The sequence below is a fragment of the Aythya fuligula genome, chromosome 11 (genome assembly GCF_009819795.1).
Source record: "Aythya fuligula isolate bAytFul2 chromosome 11, bAytFul2.pri, whole genome shotgun sequence".
NCBI lineage: Eukaryota > Metazoa > Chordata > Aves > Anseriformes > Anatidae > Aythya > Aythya fuligula.
The window spans coordinates 10,386,249-10,405,861 of record NC_045569.1 but is presented as its reverse complement, the minus strand read 5'-3'; the positions used below and the strand labels follow the sequence as shown (position 1 = coordinate 10,405,861).

The 19,613-nt window shown below is 44.2% G+C and overlaps 1 protein-coding gene across 8 annotated transcripts in view; it reads right to left on the bottom strand.

Moving 5' to 3' along the window:
- The window catches only part of MYO9A (myosin IXA), a 186,951-nt gene that overhangs the window by 20,658 nt on the left and 146,680 nt on the right, over positions 1–19,613 (bottom strand). For 6 of the 8 annotated variants that reach the window (XM_032194816.1, XM_032194821.1, XM_032194823.1 and 3 more), the window contains 10 exons: positions 18,826–18,865; positions 16,998–17,120; positions 13,020–13,100; positions 11,798–11,908; positions 10,372–10,494; positions 9,893–10,042; positions 9,327–9,637; positions 6,692–8,350; positions 5,328–5,409; positions 4,568–4,780 (listed from right to left, as the gene is read on the bottom strand). In XM_032194816.1, the coding sequence (XP_032050707.1) occupies positions 4,568–4,780; positions 5,328–5,409; positions 6,692–8,350; positions 9,327–9,637; positions 9,893–10,042; positions 10,372–10,494; positions 11,798–11,908; positions 13,020–13,100; positions 16,998–17,120; positions 18,826–18,865 (2,893 nt within the window). The remainder of the gene's footprint in view (positions 1–4,567; positions 4,781–5,327; positions 5,410–6,691; positions 8,351–9,326; positions 9,638–9,892; positions 10,043–10,371; positions 10,495–11,797; positions 11,909–13,019; positions 13,101–16,997; positions 17,121–18,825; positions 18,866–19,613) is intronic. The other 2 variants (XM_032194820.1, XM_032194824.1) reach the window with 2 other exon arrangements.

Below are 19,613 nucleotides of genomic sequence, written 5' to 3'. Positions count from 1 at the left end.
TATGGGCGGCAGGGCAGTCACATTTACCACACTTACTCTCCCATTCTTTATTTTTTACCCCTGTACATCCCTGCCAGCCAGGAGATGGCAGCACACAAGGCAACACTGCCACTGCAAAAGAAAAAGCTGCTTTCATCAAAGGGTTTCTTATTCCTGTTGTTCTTACATTTAGGTGATGATTACATATAAATTGTGGAGACTTGCAAGGGAAAAAAGGACCTTGAAACCCATGAAAATGATTTCCATCCAGTGACCCTATTAAAATATTTGCCCCTATGATATCACATCTGTAATGCACTTTTTAGACAAAACTGAAGGATTTTTTTTTTTTCTTATTATTATTAATCAAAACATGCCACAAATGCTGTTCTTCATCAGGGGGATATATCTGTGAGCCAAGGACCAAAGTTAAAATGACTGGGGGTAATTAAACAACTAAGGAATAACTGGATGCCAAATAATACAAGCAATAATGAAGTACTTGAATATAGAGGCATAATGGACATTGTGATTGCTCTGTGCAGGCGATTCAGCATGTTTTCCTGGAATTGCCTTGGCTTGTCTGGGAGATGAGGGGACACATTTCAGGGTAGAGAGGGGAAAAAAATCTGTGAAATTCTGTTGAAAAGGGCTTTTTATAAAGCAAAACGCAGCAGGGACATCACTGCCCGCTGGATGTTAATGGATAGGGTCTGAAAACAGCCCTCGTCTTTACCAGTGTGGAATAAAACCATGGAGAAGAAATGCTCCCTGACATCAGAGCATATGACAGGATGGAAGTGGCGCATAGCCTCATCATTAAGACTAAAGATAAAGTTTTGGACTTACTTTCATCACATGTAGACGCCTCAAGGACTGCATGCCTCTCTCTGAAGGCAGGCTTTGTGGGGAGATGAGACTTCCTACCAGACATCACCTCCCCATCACCCTCTGGCCATTACCACTACAATCTCTCCCTGCTCTGCCCCTATTTTTTATCTATTATAGATCAGTGTTTCCTCTGCTACCATTGCAAACTCTCCAGGATTTGAAAGAAGGACTGAAGGCATTTTTGGCATGAGACCCTTCTGTTTGAGGGACTCCTCGAAGAAGTTGTGAAGGGCAAGGTCCTCAGCTGGATAGGAAACCTTCTCAGCTCCCAAGACAAGACCTCTTCCATACAGGGAACACCACAAAGCACCATGTGCGTGCAAACCACGATATCCAGGGGGTCTGTAGTCATCCCATGGAGCAAAAGGGGAACAATTTTTATTTTTATTTTTTTAACTCTGAAAGAACTGTATTTTGTTTGCCCATGCTAAAAAGAGGCCAAGTGAGATGACTTGTCCCAGCAGGCAGCAGTGCTACATGCTGTGTTGAAGGGCTTCCTAAAGTGCAACACTGCCTCTGAACAGCTGAGGACAAGAGCTCTTCTTCCATGGCTGGCTCTTCAGGGATGCTTGGGATCAGCTGGCGACAAATGACAGATACTCAGACAGCTGTTAGTCAATTCATGGCTTTAGTACGGAGGTTGGAGCAAAATACATCACCACTTCATTATCCAGGGCCCTCTCTAAGAGCCTTTGCTGAAGGGAAATATATGCAGAAGGTATTTCTGGTGTGGTTTCTTTAACCAAGGCTTTCTTTCTATCAGCTGGAGGGAAGTTCTCCAGGCGTAGGTGCAAAACACAACCGCTATTAATATGCACTGACCACAGCCAGGAACTGTTCCTCCCACTTGTACTTGTCTCACTGCAAGGCAGGTACATCCTTGGCCAAAAAGCTCGGGCAACCTTTGAAGGCTTGGTCTCGTCAGGAAGCCCTTTATCCTTAAACACACTTTGGCTCTTTGCAGATAATCGTACCTTAAGCAGCCAATTTATATACTGGTGCACCTTGGACTTCAGCTCTGGCTGAAGATGCTCCGGGCTACCCTGCACTTAGGTCAGGAGCATCAGTCTCTGGTGGGCCTGCAAGTACCAGCTGGTGACACTCAACCATTGACTCGGTGGTCGTGAAACCAAAGGGTAAAACAGCCGGGTTCACACCAGCACAGCTGGAGACTCATCACATGCTTAACTTCACAAAGTCGCACTTGATCTCTGTTGTGTGTCCAGCAGCCCTTGGCCATCGAGCAGCACATCAAAAGAGGCTTTTTGGAAAGCTGTAGCTGGGGGCAGGAAACCTATGAATAAACTATTCACTAGGAGGGCAACCAGCCTGCGTGTGGTGACTGCTTGGCGCGTCTTCATGTGAGCATCACAAGACACGAGGGATATGGCTACACACACATTCACCTACTTGAACCCAAACCAACATGCACCAGTACTGCTCTATTATAGGCTGCTTCATCATTTGCAACACCCGAGCAGGCTCTGCTAATAAATATGAATAAGCAGCCCTGGATTTTGCTGCTTTAAAGAGCTCTGCCCTACGGGTGTGGCGATCCTAACACAGAGAAGCCACAAGCCAAAGAGCTGGTCCCAAACCTGCAATACAGAATACAGACGGAAACACTGTACATGTGGTCAAGACATACAGACATACGATACCACTGGGCACACAACTTTACGAGCAACATTTGCTAGAAAGCAGAACTCAACCGCACAAGGGGTTGCGTCAAGGCGAAACCGCTGGCTAAGCCCGACCACCAGTTAGAGCTAGTGATGGAGCGCAGAGAAGAGGGATACAGGAGGAGAGACGATACAGTTGGCACCTACTACTACTTGCATGCAATGAGAGCTGTTAAACCAGGTGAGCAGAGGCCCAGGAGCATCTCTAATGAGTGGGATGAGCCAGGTCCCTCCCAAGGATGGAGATTCCCAAGCGTTAGCCCAGCACCTTTCGCGTCTCAGCAGAGATTGCCAGTGGAAAAGACTTCTACGGCTAAAAAACTAGGGCTTTGTAACAGGGTAGCCTCCAGGAACACAGCACGGCAAAGCCCAGGATTCTTGCCACGTTTTTGAGCTGCTGCTTCCAGCATTTCCAGGGACCAGGTCCATGTGCCATTCGACCAGACAGTGAGACTGTGGCAGAAGGAAGTCCAGATGAAAATGCTGGCATTTAGCATCAATCATGGATAAGTTTGTTGCATTCTTGCCAAGGCTCCCTTGGGCTCCTGGCTGCACACACCAAGCATTTACAGAGGGACACGCCAGGCAAGTGTGGCTTTCCTACAGGTCTACAGCTGGTTTTGGACCTACACCTCCAGATTTGGCTTCCTGTTCCTCCCTATTTTTTTTCCCCATCTTAATGGAGAGTCTTTGGTTCTTTTGTGTAGGGGGGTTGAACATTTTCTTTCTCATTGTGTCCTCAAATACGCGCCTTAAGTGAAAGTAAAGGTGTAGGATAGGAGGCACTGCATTTGCATGTGCAAGTTTATTTAAGCTGACTTCTCATCAAATAGGGGACAAAAAATAAAAGCTGGTCCTGATATTACTCCTCTGTAAAATTCTCCCTTTCCTGTTATAAAAACAGGGAGATGAACTAAAACACAGCCAAGTGAGTTCAGTTCAAAGAGCCACATCTTTCAATCACGTTTCTGCCAGATAGCACTTGAAGTATTCCTGGCTCAAAACCCTTGAAAATTTAACATGAGTAACCTTAAAAATTCAGGGAATTTGTGAAACTCTGCTCCTTCCCAGTGAGGAAAAACGTGTTGTTTATAATAAGAACTGCTAACAGAAAAGTCACGAAAAGCCCTCCTTAGCCATCTGCCTTTCTTGCAAAGGCAGATTTTAGGATCACACGAGATATTTGCTGGATCTTTGGCAATGTGAGCACTTATGGCACGAGACACTGCTTTGGGTTTATCCGTACATCTATGTGGACACCTCTGCCACCTCCTGCCACAGAAAAACTGGGAGAGAGGTGGAAGTTACTGTCCTCTTCCACTCCTGAAACCTCTCAGGTTTTCTGAACACAGCTTATCCAGGCTGCCATCTCTCCCTGACAGAACCACTAACATGATTTTTCTCTCTTTTTTTTTTAAAAACAAAAAAAACAAAAAAAACACACTGTGTTTTATTGCCCAATTTACAGGTTTTTGTTTCTCAAAGACAGCATCTGCCAGTATTACTCCAATAATTGAGGACTGAATAATCATTGGATACCCTAGGTAAGGATACCAAATCAAAAATCATAGGAGGTGCAAGGTTCATATTGTTTTCTTTGTTCTGTTACTTTTTTGTCCAGTGTTTGCCTTGATTTTTTCTATGCATTTCTGTAGATAATTTTGCTAGAGCCAAAGGATCCTAGTGGGATTTTGTAATGGAGGTAATCCTAGTTAAAAAAAACAAACAAGGTAGCCGTGCAATGAGTTGCAATGCTACCTAAAACTTATGGAAACCATGGAAGCTTCTCTTAAATCATGCCAGCAAACATCCCCATGGCTGACAGAAATTCAAATAATTTCCCTTTCTGTTTTGTACTCATTTCTGCTGTGTTCTCCGAGTTTACCCATCTACAACATCTGTGTGAGTGGGAGAAGAAGCAGTGTAGGATCCGTGCAGCTAAGGTTAGCAAAGAAACGCTCCCGCAGATCTGCTTGCTCCCTTTTTTTTCCAGCCCCAACACGTTGGAAAATTACCATTTCGGAGTCACTGTAACAGGCCTGCCCGAGCCGGGCTGCAGGCCCTGTCTCAGGATGAGGAGGTTGGTCAGAGGAGAGAAGGAACTCAAAATTGCCATCGTAATCATCTTCCTCCGTATCCCCCTCCCCATCAGCAAAAGTACCTCTAGTCAAGAAATCGGAGCGCGTCCGCGCCATGCGGGCTTTCTTTTTATGGGTCGGTCTGGGAACCTGCTTGACCAAATGATAAAACATAACAACAACAAAAAAAAAGGTTTTAAAAATAAAAGGAGATTCTATAAAAGGAGATTCTACCAGTGTTTGGCATCATAGCGTAGCTCAAGTACAGCCTTACAACAATGCTGAGTAACACTGCACTCCACAGAGGACACACACTATTACATGTAGTGCAAAAACAACCAGGAAAACAAAAGCCAAGACAGCACGGAGAAAATGGGACAATAATGGATGTTACTAAAATGGACATTAAAGCAAACAAGACAAGACTGCGTACTACAGTGTTTGCCATCAGGACTGCAAGATCCTTTTCATCCAGAGCAATTCTGTGCTGCTACACATTAATGCTACGGGGGCTTTTTTCAAGATGTGTGAAAGTTGCGTTAATGTGACATCCCCCCCATCCCCAAGAGCCCTGCGCAACCCTTGTGCTTTATATTTCTCTTCTCCAAAGCACTTCAGGGAAAGCTGGCAGAATAAGGGTTTGGGATTTTTTTTCCCCTTTTCAATTAAAAGAGAAAATAAGAAAACTGCAACTTACCTCTCCTCTGCCAGACCCAGGCATCTTAAAAGGCTTCCTAGTTAGCTCACCCTTGGGAAGGCATTGATGACTTGCTTCCCTGCTGAAAGGCAACAAAACAGAGACGTTTCATTTTCTCTAAAAGCTTTCCCACCGTGCCAGCCCAGCTCTCAGCAACATAGAAGTAGGCAGCCCGAGCAATCAAGAAGAAATAACTGTTTGAGGTCACAGGTTTTCAGAACCGCTTCAAATTCTTCAGGATTTGACTTAATACCAAAGGACGAAAAAAAGAAGATATGAATTTCTTTTTGCCAGAGCTGCACTCTACCCTTCATGGTGGTTACTGATGGTATTTTTCCAGTTCTGTATTCTGAAAAGTGATTGCTCTGTTGCAGCATTAAAATTTTTAAGTTCCAGGAAAACTAAAGATGAGGATTTTTGATATATTTTTCCGTTTTCTCTTGCTTGTTCTGTGCATTAACAAGGAAAAAGAAACTGAAAGGAGCATGGGGAGAAGACTGTTCTCAAATACTTACTTCCAAAGCAATTTTCTGGGACCTCCTGCAGATTTCAACTAAACTGGCTCAGAAAGAGAGCATCCTCACTTTGCATCTAACACAGCATTCAAGAACATTCCCATTTAACTTGCTCTTTGCTCAGCTCACTCTTTCTGCCATCATTTCTGAACAAAACTCTACCATGTCCATGGGTGAGGGCTCCATAAAGCCCTCCACTGCCTTCCTGCTCATGGGATGCCGCAGGCTCTATCGGGGATAAAGGAGTATTTTTATTGACCGTTAAAGACTACTAAGCCCATTACATGTGTAACTTTTTATGCAAGTGATACACTGGCAAAGTGCATCCACATCCTAAACTCCCTTTGGGCAGTTGCTGTTTTTTCTCAGCAATAGTACAATCACCTTTGCTGATTATTTTAATTCTACAATTAGCAAGAAAAATCCAGAAATATTCTTACTTGTCTAGTCATTCCTGCTCTGGCCACCCAAAAAATCTTTTGCTCTTTGGATTTTTTCCTTTCATTTTTTTTTTAACCTTTCAAAAGAAACCCATATCACTGTTCATACTTAGGGTAAATGAAACAAGTGTCAACTCTCTCTTGCTATTAACACCTTTCACCTGCTAATAGCTATGATTATCTCCCCTGGCTTATATAATGCCCAACACATGGAAGACTTAGAAATAGCATTTCAAGCTCTTTTTCTTTGTCCCCTGATTTCTGCCCACTCACTGCTTTAAGATCAAAAAATCTGACACTGGTCTGTTTCAATAGTTTTTTTTTTTTTCCAATCTCCAGACCACATTCTGCCAGAGACCATTTTACCCAGCAAAGGCCTACAAGGAAATCCCATCATATTTTTACTCACTGGAGGCCAAAGGGATTATCTTTTGGTGTGAAGAACATGCTGCTTGCCCTCGTCTCCTCAGTGGCCTGGTGTGGCGCTCGGGGCTGCCGGAGGCGCTCTGTCCTAGAGAAAGGGCTGCCCGGGACATCCCTGGGGTCGGGAGCCAGCCTGGAGCTGCACCGTGACTCCAGTGCCGTCCCCGCCTGACTTTCCCTTCGCTCCATGAACATGCTGACAGGCCTGTCTTTGGCAGCACTGTGGGCTGGAGAGCCTCCCCTGTTCCCAACGGTGAGACCTTTGATGTCCACTGATGAGGTTGGCGTTCCAGCTGTGGTCGTGCCCTGGGGGTGCAGGATGAGGGCCGACTGAGGCCGGCTGTCTGCTTTTTTGGATGGTTTCAAAGTGGGGTCCTTTGTTCTGCTTAGCTCAGCCCTCTGCAAAGCCTCCACACGGCCTTGCTTCTCGAGCTGCTCAAAGGCTTTGCGCTGTCTCTCCAGAATTTCCTTCTGTTGACGGATCTGCTCCATCATCTCCCTCTCGTTTTGCAGCTGAAGTTGCTTTTGTCGTTCTTCCTTCTCCACATTGAGCTTCTCCAGTCTCTTGATAACAGAGTCTGGAGAATGGGTCTGAGTCGCAGCAGCTGTCCCACGTTCCTCTCTCTTGGCAGAAGACTTTTCTCCTTCCTCCCTTCCCAAGGCTTTGCCCTGGTCTTGCTCAGAGTCCTTCCTGATCTCTGAGAACGTAACTGTTTTCTCCTCTCTTTCCGCTGCTTTATTCCTCAAGTTATTCTCCACCAGTGACTGCTTTACCTTCATGTTGTCCTGTGGTGGAATGTAGAAAGTAGGTAGGTTACTAGAAAGGAAAGTTTCTCTTGGATGCGTCTTGTACAGATAATTCTGGGGGTCACAGACCACATGCTCCTTTGCAGTGTGGTTATCGGGCAGCTCAGAGTCTGAAAGCATCCTTCTGCAACTGGATAAATTGCTGTTCACATCAGCTGTGCAGAAAGACTTGTCCTGCAGATGGGGCTGGGGACTGCTAGGCACAGAGTCCTGCGTCTCAGGGGAAAATGACTGCACATCTTGCTCATCTAAAACTAAGGAAACAAGTTTACTTGGGGTATCTTCACAGCTTAACATCTCTAAGCTCCCTTGAGAGCTTTCACTCTCCGGGGTTCCCTGAGGGGAATGAAGTGCCTCTGATACCAGCTCGGTAGACCACCGTCGCTCTTCTGAAGGCGACAGCCCTCCGGTGGACCGGACCTTAAGCAATTCCAAGCTGAATTTTGCCTGTTCCAGCTCACGCATTCTCCGGCTTTCTCTTTTTGCACGAACGACTTTCTTCTGGTTAAGATCCTCCAGTGACTTGGGTCTCTCTCTCACAATTACTTCCTCTTCAGTGTCCATACCACTCTGGCTACTGGCTCTCTCATGCCTTTTGTACAATAAATTTGCAGAAGTATCCAGTGGATCCACATGATTCACACGATTATTCTCCATCAGTGATTTATGTTCCTCTACAGCTCTCACTCTCTCTTCAAACGAGCCATCCTCCCACTTGGATGGGTCGGAGCCCTTAATTTCCAAAGCACCATCTGCCTCCAGTCCATCCTCTTCACTAATTGACAGGCCATTCTCCAGCTGCATCTCTTTTAACCTCTGCTCTTTCAAAGCTCTAAACCTGCAAGAAAGCAAAAAAGCAGCACATTGTAACCCCGTGCCCATAAACATCATTCCAAGGCACCACACTGGGGGCATTTCATCACCATCATCTCACCACCATCAGCATCTTGAAAAATCCTCCTCTCCAGTCAGGTGCAAGATGATGCAAGTTCATGGTCAATGCACCAAGTGCACTTTCAGTCTTCTCTTTTGCCATCTTACCTACTCAAGAATTGCACCAACGCACCTGAAAGTTTCTCCTGTGCCGATGACAGTAGTTCCAGACTTCATCCCTGGTGTAGACAGTTTGTAAGCCAGGAAACCGTAACACATTGCATCACCTTGGCTTCCTCATCTTCACCATCATGCCTGGGATGCCTCTGGCACAGCTGACAGGCACTCGTACCCTGCACTAAGAGCTATTTCCAGCTCCCAATTCTTTGTCAGTCATTCCACACCTTACAGGCAGTGCTTCCTGAGAGTGAACCAAGACCTGCCCTACAGCCAGTGAGCCAAGGCATGGCTGCAAATGTTTTTCTTCTCGCAGCAGCTGGCTCGAGTAACTCCTGTCCCTGCTTCTGCCCTCACCCCACTTGCTGACTGATTGTCTGTGAGACAGTGCAGCAACCAGATTGGCAGCCAATCTGAGTTAAAAATAGGCTACTTAAACTGGTGCTGCTGCCAAGAAAAAAAAACAACTCACAAGTATTTATGTCCTCGGCTTTCCACTGCCTACGTGCTCTAACCTGAAATAGGCTCTGCTTATTCTAAGAGTAGGATGTGCAGCTAACTGAACTCCTCTGTTAGAAAGCGTGGACGAGTGAAGGATTAGGGCAGGTCGGGACAGTGTCAGCAATGCTATGAAGGGACACCATCATCTGTAAGTCACAGTGGTCTGAGCAGTGCCAGAATTCACATCAACCATTCTTCTCCCCACTGGGCACTATCAGAAAGTACTTCTTTATTTTATTCATTTATTTTAAGATCAACGTTACCTTTGTCGTGCTAAGTATCCTCTGCACGCTGCTTGCAAACTGATGATTTTGCTTCTGCTGGCTCTGTAAAGCCGCTTTGCACAGTGCCCTCGCCAGGCTGCCTGGATGCTGGTGGCTGCATCGTGCCTCCGCTTCGAGTGCTCCCGCCAGCAGCTCTGGATGAGGTGAGCAGCAAACTGCATCTGCAGAAACCTCCGCCTCTCCACGAAGCCTCGCCAGTGGGTCTGGAGCACAACTGCAGCTTTGCTGAGTACCAGGGGGTCTGGGGATGGTTCGCCTTGCTTTCGGCTCTGGTAACTACGCCAGAATCTCTGCAAACACAGCAGGCAGCTCCTTGAAACATGAATGATTTGGGAACTGGAGAGCATCTGCCTCTATGCAAGCTTTCCAGCTCGGTCTCTCCCATGACCAAATTACCACCCTTCTAGGAGTCCAACTCTGATGGCAAGCTCCTTCCTAGCAGAGGGGAACTGATTTTAGGCCTCAGATACTCCAGCTACAGCCAGAGCTGCATCTACAGGACTTACAGATTGTAATTAGTGATGAAATTAGACACCACCACCTACCTGTATGATTACTGCCGCTTGCCTTAAGCTCAGGAACTGCCTCCTGCAGAGCATGCTGCGGAACCAGCGCTGCAGCAGTGTGATCCTGCGCAGTACCTCCTGATGGAGCAGGTCCTGCAGAAGCTGCCGCTCTCGCTCCTTCACAAAAACCTGCGGAAAAAAAACCACACGTCAGTCATGAATTACAAAGCCTCTGCATTCCCCTCTGGGGAGGCAAAATGATAACAACAATCATCTGTCTGCACACAGATGAGTTTTAAAGGCTACCTTGTTATAACCTGACCACTGTGGCTTGGTCAGAAGAAAATAACAGTGTTACTCGCTATTTTGTGTTAACAATACTCAAAGCATCAACTAAGTTATTGGCTTCTTGCAAACAGAAGAAAATTACTTTCATTAGTTAAAAACATATATGAAGATGTTAATATAACTGTGCACAAATGCAGGTGTATCTTTATCTTAAACAGATAAAAATTTACCATGGTTCTTCCAACTTGGTAATTGTCTGGATTGAGTTTTATTTTCCTGAAGAAATCATGGATATTGTGCTTAGATGGGCTGATTCCTTGTGGCAGAAGGACATGAAAATGGTTCACAAAATCCTGAGGAAAAAAAAAAAAACAACAAGATTGGATTAAATGGGATGGGTACTGCTGTGTCACCTTTTTGCATAAGCAGCTTGGATTTGCTCCACTTGCCACATGAAAAAGGATCTGTCAAGGAGCAGAAGGACAGATAGCATTTTACGGACTGGAAAACACCAAGTTTCCTCCATTTGTGGTTCAAAATTGCATGGAAAACACATCAAAGAAGAGGCCCAGGAACATTCAAATGTCATCTAGTGTGGGAGGAGAGACTCTGCACAATCTGCAGAGGTCATTTTGAGCAAAAATGCTACAAATCCTTAGGAATGGCCACTACAAAAGGGAGTTACCAGAATCTGCAATGCATCACAAGGAAGAGGTTGCTTCAATCACTGCTGCTGTGAGGACTCAGAGAGCAGAGGTATCAGACGAGTGATCCTCCCAAGTAAGGTTGGGATTCATTCTTATGGCAAAAAAAAAAAAAAACCAACACCCTACGCAGTCCTCCTTTCTTAACAGCTGCTGCACGGACATGACATCTGGCCGAAAGCAGCTGCCAGCAGGAAACAAATCAGCAACAGCAAATCATGAAAGAACTGACATGTGCACAAAAGCTGGCAAAAATATGGAAAAGAAAAAAAAAAAAAAAAAAAAAAAAAAGAGAAGCTGGATAACTCCTGAGTGATTTAGAGGATCCCCATCAGCCTCCTGATGGGACGCAGCCAGTGGCAAAACAACAGGGAGAATGCTGCTCCCAAAGAAACAAAGGAAACGAGCACTGAAAAGCAGCTCAATAGCCAACGGTAGGCTTAAACATAAGAGAAGGGACTTTGTTGTTTGTCTGGGTCACACTGAGGAGGTGTCTCCTACAAAACATTCATAAAGCTTTTAACATTGATCTAAAGGAACCCGTATCTTAACTCTTACATTTTGTTGACCTGGCCTGTTACAGCTCAGACAGGGATCAGCCATCATTAGTCTGAACTTCTCATTATCGCTCTGAAGGGATATAGATTTGTCTAAGTGATTTTGCATACATTATGAAAAAACACTGCATGCATTATTGCTTTTGTTCAAAAACCATGAAGTTATCTGCAGAAGGACTTGCAGCCTTTGGTCTAGAGCAGCTTGCAATAACTCAGGCGTAGCAAAACAGCCCATGACTACTCCCTTCCCAACGTCATCCAATTACATCCACTGCCTTGCACAAGCCATAAATTCATTACTTTGTAAAACACAAATATACTTACAAGCTAGCAACACTCAGACAACTGTGATAATGATGATAAAAGTGGTGAAAGACTGAAAATGTTTAGCCAACCTGGAAAGAGTATTTGCAGCTGTATCCTGACTGGCGAATCCGAACAGTCTCCAGCATGCCCGTGTACCGCAGCTGCCTGAGCACCAGGCTATCGCTGAACCGCAGGGGCAGCTGGAAGGGAAAAAATATTTACAGCCAATATTTCCTTGAACTCCAAGCACTTGGTGAAACTTCTAAACATGCAAACGGGTCAATGGTTTCAGCACATGTAACACATCTGCATCACATGCACGTTGGCAACGATGTTGAGAGGGAATGTGGGTTTTCAGGAACCACACTAATACCACCACAGTTAAATCCTCTGTGTTTCCAAAGAGCCATCAGATGGAGACTTTCAAACATCTAATTAGACAGAAAGCTTCCGCAAAGGTTTTATGGATCTGCTGAACTGAATAAGAAAGAACCCCTCAACAGCATAGCCAATGAGTAAGGTAAGATTGTGCGTAATGAAACAACCTGCTCGGCATAAAGTTTCACCATGTATTTTTAAATGTCTGGATAAGACTCCAAAGGATTAATGTAAAAAAAAAAAATATGTTTCTACAGCCTTGTTTTTAAGTTAAGGATCCTTATCCCATGAGATAAATGACTCTCTACATCATATTTCTTGAATTTGGCTTCATCTCTGAATCAGCCTGAATAACATGGCTTATTTTGAAAAAAAATGTGCTTTTACAAATAATTAAAAAAAAAAAAAAAGCATTAGAGCTCAGTAGGGGCACAAGTGAATTCATAAGTCTGTAAATTTCTATTACAGGTGGCAGAAGCTTCAGAAGAGTCAGATTGGTTTATTAAAGATTTTTCATCTAGGTGTTTCTATTACAAGAAAAGACAGTGCACTTTATCAAGAGTGATCCTACACCCAAGTGATAATGTCCATGCTTTCCATTACTAAGGTACAAATACCCTATAAATCCAACTTGATTTTGACTTTCATTTCTTATTTTTTTTCCTTCAATTAGACATTTACAAAATATTTTAAAAATTATTTTAAACAGGAGATCAGGAACTAAAGGCCAACTCTGGTCCATTTCACTATTTGGTTCCCAATCCAGTAGCTATGCTGCAGAAGGATCTCTGTTTCCAAAACCTCAAAACACTACAAGTTTGGGTTGTTATCTCCAAACAGCGAGAGAAGGAATCAGTTACGCACAAACAAACACCGAGAGCGGGTTTTGCAATCACATCCTTCACAGCAGTGATCTTACAGGTCAGAGTTTACCTTTTCAGCATTGGATCGAATGCACTTGACAAAATAAGGCTCTGCCTGGCCAAGAGTCTCCATCAGCTTGTTGAGCGATGCCTGCAATAGAGGAGACATCTTCAGTTGGGAAACAGAGAAGGGAACATAAAGAATAATGAAACACCAGGCACTTATGTCAGAAAACAAAACTATGAACAAACAATGAGTAAACCAGGCAGATAGGAAATTGTTCCCTGAAACAAGCATCTCAGATGTGCTACAACTTGGCTGCTTTTGTCTTTGTACCCAACAAATTAGCAACAGGGAAATACAACCCTGTTTGTTCAGGGTTCCTGCAGAAACCAGGATGGCACTCACAGCAGTACACCGTGCAGAAATGTATTTTGAGACTCCCAGTTTGACATTTCTGAATCTGCCACTGGATCCCAAAGTCACCTCCTGCTCCGTACCAGTAAGCCACATATAAGTATTGAGTGGGAGCTCCAAGATAATGACCGAACCCTTTTGTACCCAACGGTTGCTGATGTCTTTAAAAGACAAAGAGAATTTTCAGCTGTCAAAAATTATTCCGCTTTTTAATTCTGAGAACATCATCACTGGCCTAGAAAGAAATTCTCTTAATGATAGTTCTGGAACAGGAAGATGACCTGACTGCTTGCCGAATAACCACTTTCTAGAGCATGCCTGATTGAACTCCCATTCTGTCAAATAACTGGATTTATATAGATTTTAAAAGTTGCAAATCCTAAAAACTTCATAGGCTGCTTTGACATGAAAGTAGTTTCAAAGCTGGCATATTCCTGGCCATACTTGTCTGCTGAAAAATACAGCTGTGATCACTGAGAATCAAGGTTTTGCCAGCTTCCCATTTCTGACACTGAGATTTCATGGCATTTTCATTTCCCTTAATTTCTGTGCAATTATTAAAAGCGTAGACCATGCAAGTGAATTGGTATTGGCATCACTGCTACAATTACTGCATACAATTCCTTCAGTGGGATGTCATCCCAAGTTACGCCTCCGACTTGCAAAAATGCAACAAAGCACAAGCTCTCTGAAATAACACCACATTGACCGCCTTAGATCAGAGCACACACAGTCACTGAGTCATTCTGCGGCTGGACCAACTCCTTGACTGCATTCTGCATTTTATTTTTTTTATGTGCTCTGTAAATGCTTTGGATGTCTCTAATTGCAGAGCACTTTACTGATGTGGTATTAATAACGTGCTCCAGAGTTGATTACTCACGGCAATGACCCGATTTTAATAGCGTCTAAAACTCAGTTATTTAAAGGGTATTCTGTTGTGTATTTACTATATGCAGCTACAAATTTATGAATATACATGGTCATAAACCTGCGTGCACAAGTGCATAATATTAGCAAGACGCACGTTGTCTAAAGACTGTCTTGCAGAAAGCCTTTTATTCTACTTCTGATCATTTTAAAGCCACCTTTATGGGAAGCCTTTCATATTAATAAATGTTTATCTGCATGCGGCATCTGGGGAAGAGGAACTGGTGAAGCACACACGTGTGGTGCAGCTGAGCCCCCAGTTATGCCAAACACCAAACAGCCCCCTCGCTCCCATCCCAGGGAGGCTGCGATGCCCAGACCTCAGCGGGTGGGCGCGTTCCCAGATTTCTGCCTGTGGGTCTCTTTTGCGGAAGGTAGATTGGAAAAAAATAAAGAATCAATTTCTATTAAGCAATAACCAGCAGCGACGTACATGGGTGGTGCTGGGAATTGCAGCAGAGCGCGGTGTTTCCATCCCATCAGCAGCCACCGCCGCACCATGCGTGGCAGATGGTCCCCCCGCCACATGCCCCCCGCCGCCATCTGGCCTGCCCCGAGCACCGGGAATCCATAAGGCACAGGCAGGGTCCCCGGATTAACTCCCTGCCCCGCTCCTTTGTCCGCTGCCTGCAAAACCTCCCCAGCTCACGCTCTTGTACCGCTGGGACTCAGCCTCGCAGGGCGCGATTTGTCATTTCTGCATCACCCTGCGCAAGTAAGGGCAGACTCCTTTTGCCAGGGAAAAAACACGTGAAAGGCGGGTAACGAGGAAGCCTGTACAAATCCCTGTCCTTCCATTTATTTTATTTTTTTATTTTTATTTTTTTTTTTTTTACCAAGAAAGCCATCACAGTGTCCACTAAATACAGGCAGCAGTGACTCAGAGCTATTTTGCCTATAGAGCAGTGTAACTTAAGGCATGGTTAAAATCAATACAAGACAGAGCAGCTGCAAGCTCCCTGTCCAGGCATTAGCCACAAGGCAGCATTTATCTGAAAAACAAAACAAAACAAAAACCCCATGATAGGAAACATTTGTATTTCCTGTCTGTGACCCAGTTGCATGCTCTGCAATTTTATTAGCGTGCTCTTGATAAAAAGCTATGTGGCAGGCTTGCACCAGGCTGGTCTCTAGAGAAAATACTTCTCCCTTACGAGTGTTAAATGAAATTAGGGCTGGAGCGCCCGGCATTTTTCTAAAAGGAGAAGCAGGCAGTAACACCAGAAGCCAGCATGCTGCCTCTGACTTAAATATGATTTCATTCATTTAAATAAAAGAGGATGTGTTGTAGGCACAGCTCCTACGTTGTCAAGTCACTGCTGGGGAACGTCAGAATGCATATTTGCTATTTGAAGGCTCTGCTTTGCTGCACAGGGGAAGGGGGGAATCTTCACGGTGTTCAGAGCTCTGTAATTTTTATGTGCTAGAAAATATACAGGAATCTCAGTCCTGCACCCCGGTGCTTTTCCACATCTCCTTGGAACGATGAATGGGTTTCAGGAAGACATCCTCACTTCAGCTCCCCCATGTACACGTATGTATTAATTATGTATGACTTAAACTCTGCAGACATTTATTTTAACCAGCATACCATTAGACTAGACTAAGCTTAATATATATATATACAGATGTGCATTCTGCATATTATATATACACAGATATACATGCATACATACATATATATATATATATATATATATATTAAATTACTTAATCTTACCCAGATCTATGCATGGAGACTTTCTAAAAATGACTCACTTCTCAAAAAGAAAAAAAAATGAGTAAAAAAAACAAGCCAGACTTCCTTAGAAAATGATTTTTAACTGAAATGCTGCTTTCTAATATTACCACATGCTCGTGCATGTGTCTTGTACCAATTTCCAAGCCCTGATGCACATTTCTGAGAATTATTTTAGCTGCAGCTATTCCCAGGGAAGGCTGGCTGGCGCACAGCACTGCCAACACAACAAATGCTGTATTGATCCTTCCTCTGAATTCCTCTGCGTGCCTTGAGATAATGCAGCAATATTTTGACCTTTCCGCACCTATTAAAATTCACATTCTGGCTGACTTGAAAACAGATTGAATTTCAGATGCTGAATGCAAGTAAAAGAACACTTTAAAATGTCATTGCAGATTTTTACTAGATTTCTAGATACAGCAGAGAAAACACCACAATGTGATTGCCTTGAGAGCAAGGCACTAGAGAAGAGGGCATTCAAGCACACAGAGCTACATGCTACATGTATCAGTGTTTGGTCATGTATTTCACTAGGAGGGTACTTAAAAAAATCACAGACATGAAGGAGACCAGAATCAATCCACCTCAACACAAGGCTTTCCCTGCTGCTTTGCCCACTGATTTTACACAGATGTGACTGCCTTTCTCCCAGCCACCTTCTGCAGCAGATGATATTCTGTTCTGCAGCTCATCTTCATGTCTCACCAATGCTGTCTTGGCACATCACCCCCCTGCTCATCACGACACCCGCCATAACCTGCTTCTCTTGATTTCCATCATTCAGACAAATGCAAGGCGCTGCACTCCATCCCAGCCTCTCCAAACCCCATCTTGAGCTGAATTAATGTCCTAAACAAATAGTGGTGAAGATGGGACCGCACTGTGCCTGCAAGTGCTCCTGTGGGGAGCCAGAGCAGGTATCTGCCTTTTATTCAAAACCACACAGGGTGCTGCGTTACCTGGAACTGGGCACTGATGCTGGGTGGTTTCTTCTTCTTATGGAGATGGAGAAGGGATTTTGTAATGCGGTCGTGCAGTGTTAGGTTGGTCAAGTGCTTGAGAGATTTCACATCCAGCAGGTGCTGCAGAAGAGAGAGGCTTAGTTTGTTCTTTATAAATAAAACTAGACCTTACCGCCATGCTATGCCCCCCTTCATACCCTCTGCAGGGCTTCCTTAGGGTAACCACCCTACCCTATTTCATCTCAATGGAAAACACCAAGATCAAGGAACAGCTGAAAACGCCTGCCCTGTTTGGCCTCTGAGGACTTGCCAAGGGCATCTTTGACCATGTGAATTTTGGCTTTCCAACCCACTAACGTGCAGTTGTAGACAAACATAAATACATTGCTGGAAAGCTGACCCTTTGTTGATTATTTTCACGGCATGTTAACAACAGTCTTGAATTGCGGCCACTGCAAATAATTCATCATGCGCATATAGAAAATGAGCCATCAGCAATAATTAGCAAGCCCGGGGGCTTCATTCCTGTGAACAGGAAACCATGGATGGAAACCATGTGCTTGCCAGCAGGGCATAAGCATCTCCTCTTTCAATAAGTGTGGGGGTATGAGAAAGTCCACGGGAGGACTGGGCTTGCTTGAAACGCACATTGTCCAAGAACTAGTGGAGAAGTTTACTTGAGTGAGCCAGAACCATGAAGGCATCAGCCCACAAAACCTACTGAAAACCTCTTTCCTTGTAACTGCTATGAAACAGTTCCTTTATCACACGCAGTTCATTCACTATTAATGGAGTTCATTTACTAACTGCTTCTGTGTCTCTCCCAGTGCAATCTGCATGTAGGAAAATAAAACTAAATTTTGTTCCTTCTGGTCCATTTGGGGAGGCAGAAATCAAAACTGAGAACAAAAGGCAGCCAGCATCAGTGCTTTGGGCTATCAGAAGACTGAGGTGGACTGAAAACTATTTCATAAATGCACAATCTGCAATGTCAATCAAAGGAGTAAGTAGCATATCTGCCTGTGTAGAAGTTACATGGGTCTTAGTACAAGGATGCTCTGATCTGGGCTGCACCAAGCCTGCCACGGCAATTTGTGCCGAACTGCTCTTTTTATCCAGAGATCATTTAGTAATGGGCAAGAGAGAAATTTTGGGCACATATTAGTCCCACTTGAAGCTGTAGCCTGCTTCATTCTGTCATTACACTGACCCCCCTGCAAATAAAATCCTTATGAGAAGCCAGGCAGTGACCACAAAAAACATTATTCTTCCAGTTAAAACAGATTTCTCAGCTTTTCTTGTCTTACAATACAGTAAATGCAGCCAAAGTGGAGGGAACCTGAGAATTAGACAAGCTGTTCAAAGATTATGGGGACTCTAAGTCACACACAGCATGCAGTCATGCTGTAGGGTAGGGTGGAAGTTTTGAGATTTTTTTCAGACAAACTGGGTAGGCCTCATGGCAACGACTTTGTCTATAGGTACCAGCCATCTTGCATAACCTACTTGCTCATTTTAGAGATTTAATTATCAAATTTCCCCAGCATGTACATACTTCTCCCTCAGGAGGAGGAAAAAAGGAGCCGGAGCAGGTCAGAGAAAAGAGGGTGCGAGCGCTCACACAGTCCTCTCCCAGCAGAAATCAGAAATCCTTTGGTTTTACAGAAATTAAATAACTCTGAACAGAGCAAAACAGCAGAGATGATGATGGTCCTGAAAGCAGCCACAGCCACCTTCCTTCTTTACACACACAGAAGCATCTCAACACTGTACATACAGCCTTAACCCGGGGACTGGCAAGGTCAAAACATTGCTTCTCTCTCACCTTTGGGAGACTGGGTTTGGCTTTGAAGTTCTTATTTCGCCTGGGGAGATAATAAATGGCTCAGATTAATCCACGTGTGCAATTGCAGAAGAGCGTGTATGGTTACCATTGTGGTATTGCAATAGGACAGCTCAACTTCTACCATTTAGAAATATATATATATATTTCTTTACTGTGGCACGGTACAAGCAATAAGAGAAGATTCAGAAAAATACAAGTTTCTGAAACAAGCCCTTCAAAATCCCCTTTAGAAACTCCTTCCTACAACCTGCACTGAAATGAGGTTCCTTTCGTAAGCTGCAAACTAGTTTTCCAAATTTATCTCCACAGCTTGGAGAGGAAGGCATTCAATTAAAGCAAACTGTTACATCAGGAACGATGGGCTGACTGGTAATTTGGGTAGAACAGGGAGCGGCATCGCAGAACAACTGACCACCCTGCTTTCTCATGCCGCGCGTTACCTCCAGGCACCCTGGTGATGTTTTCTGAAACTTCTGATGAGGCTGTACCATGATTCATCAACATCATTTCCACAACTCATTTGTAATGGAAACTTTGATATCACGTTAAAAAATGTTACTGCATAACATCGCTGTCATCTCTTTAGACTGGTTTGACAAGAAGACTCATCCCTTCTCTTGCTTCCCTGTACCACTTTCCTGTGTCTGTCATTATAAATGGATGATAAGAAATGAATAAATCAGACGCATAAAACATACCAGGGTCACTCTGACCCAACAGTGTCCAAGTCCACTTGAAACTTCAATTTTTTGTTGTTGTTTTGGCTA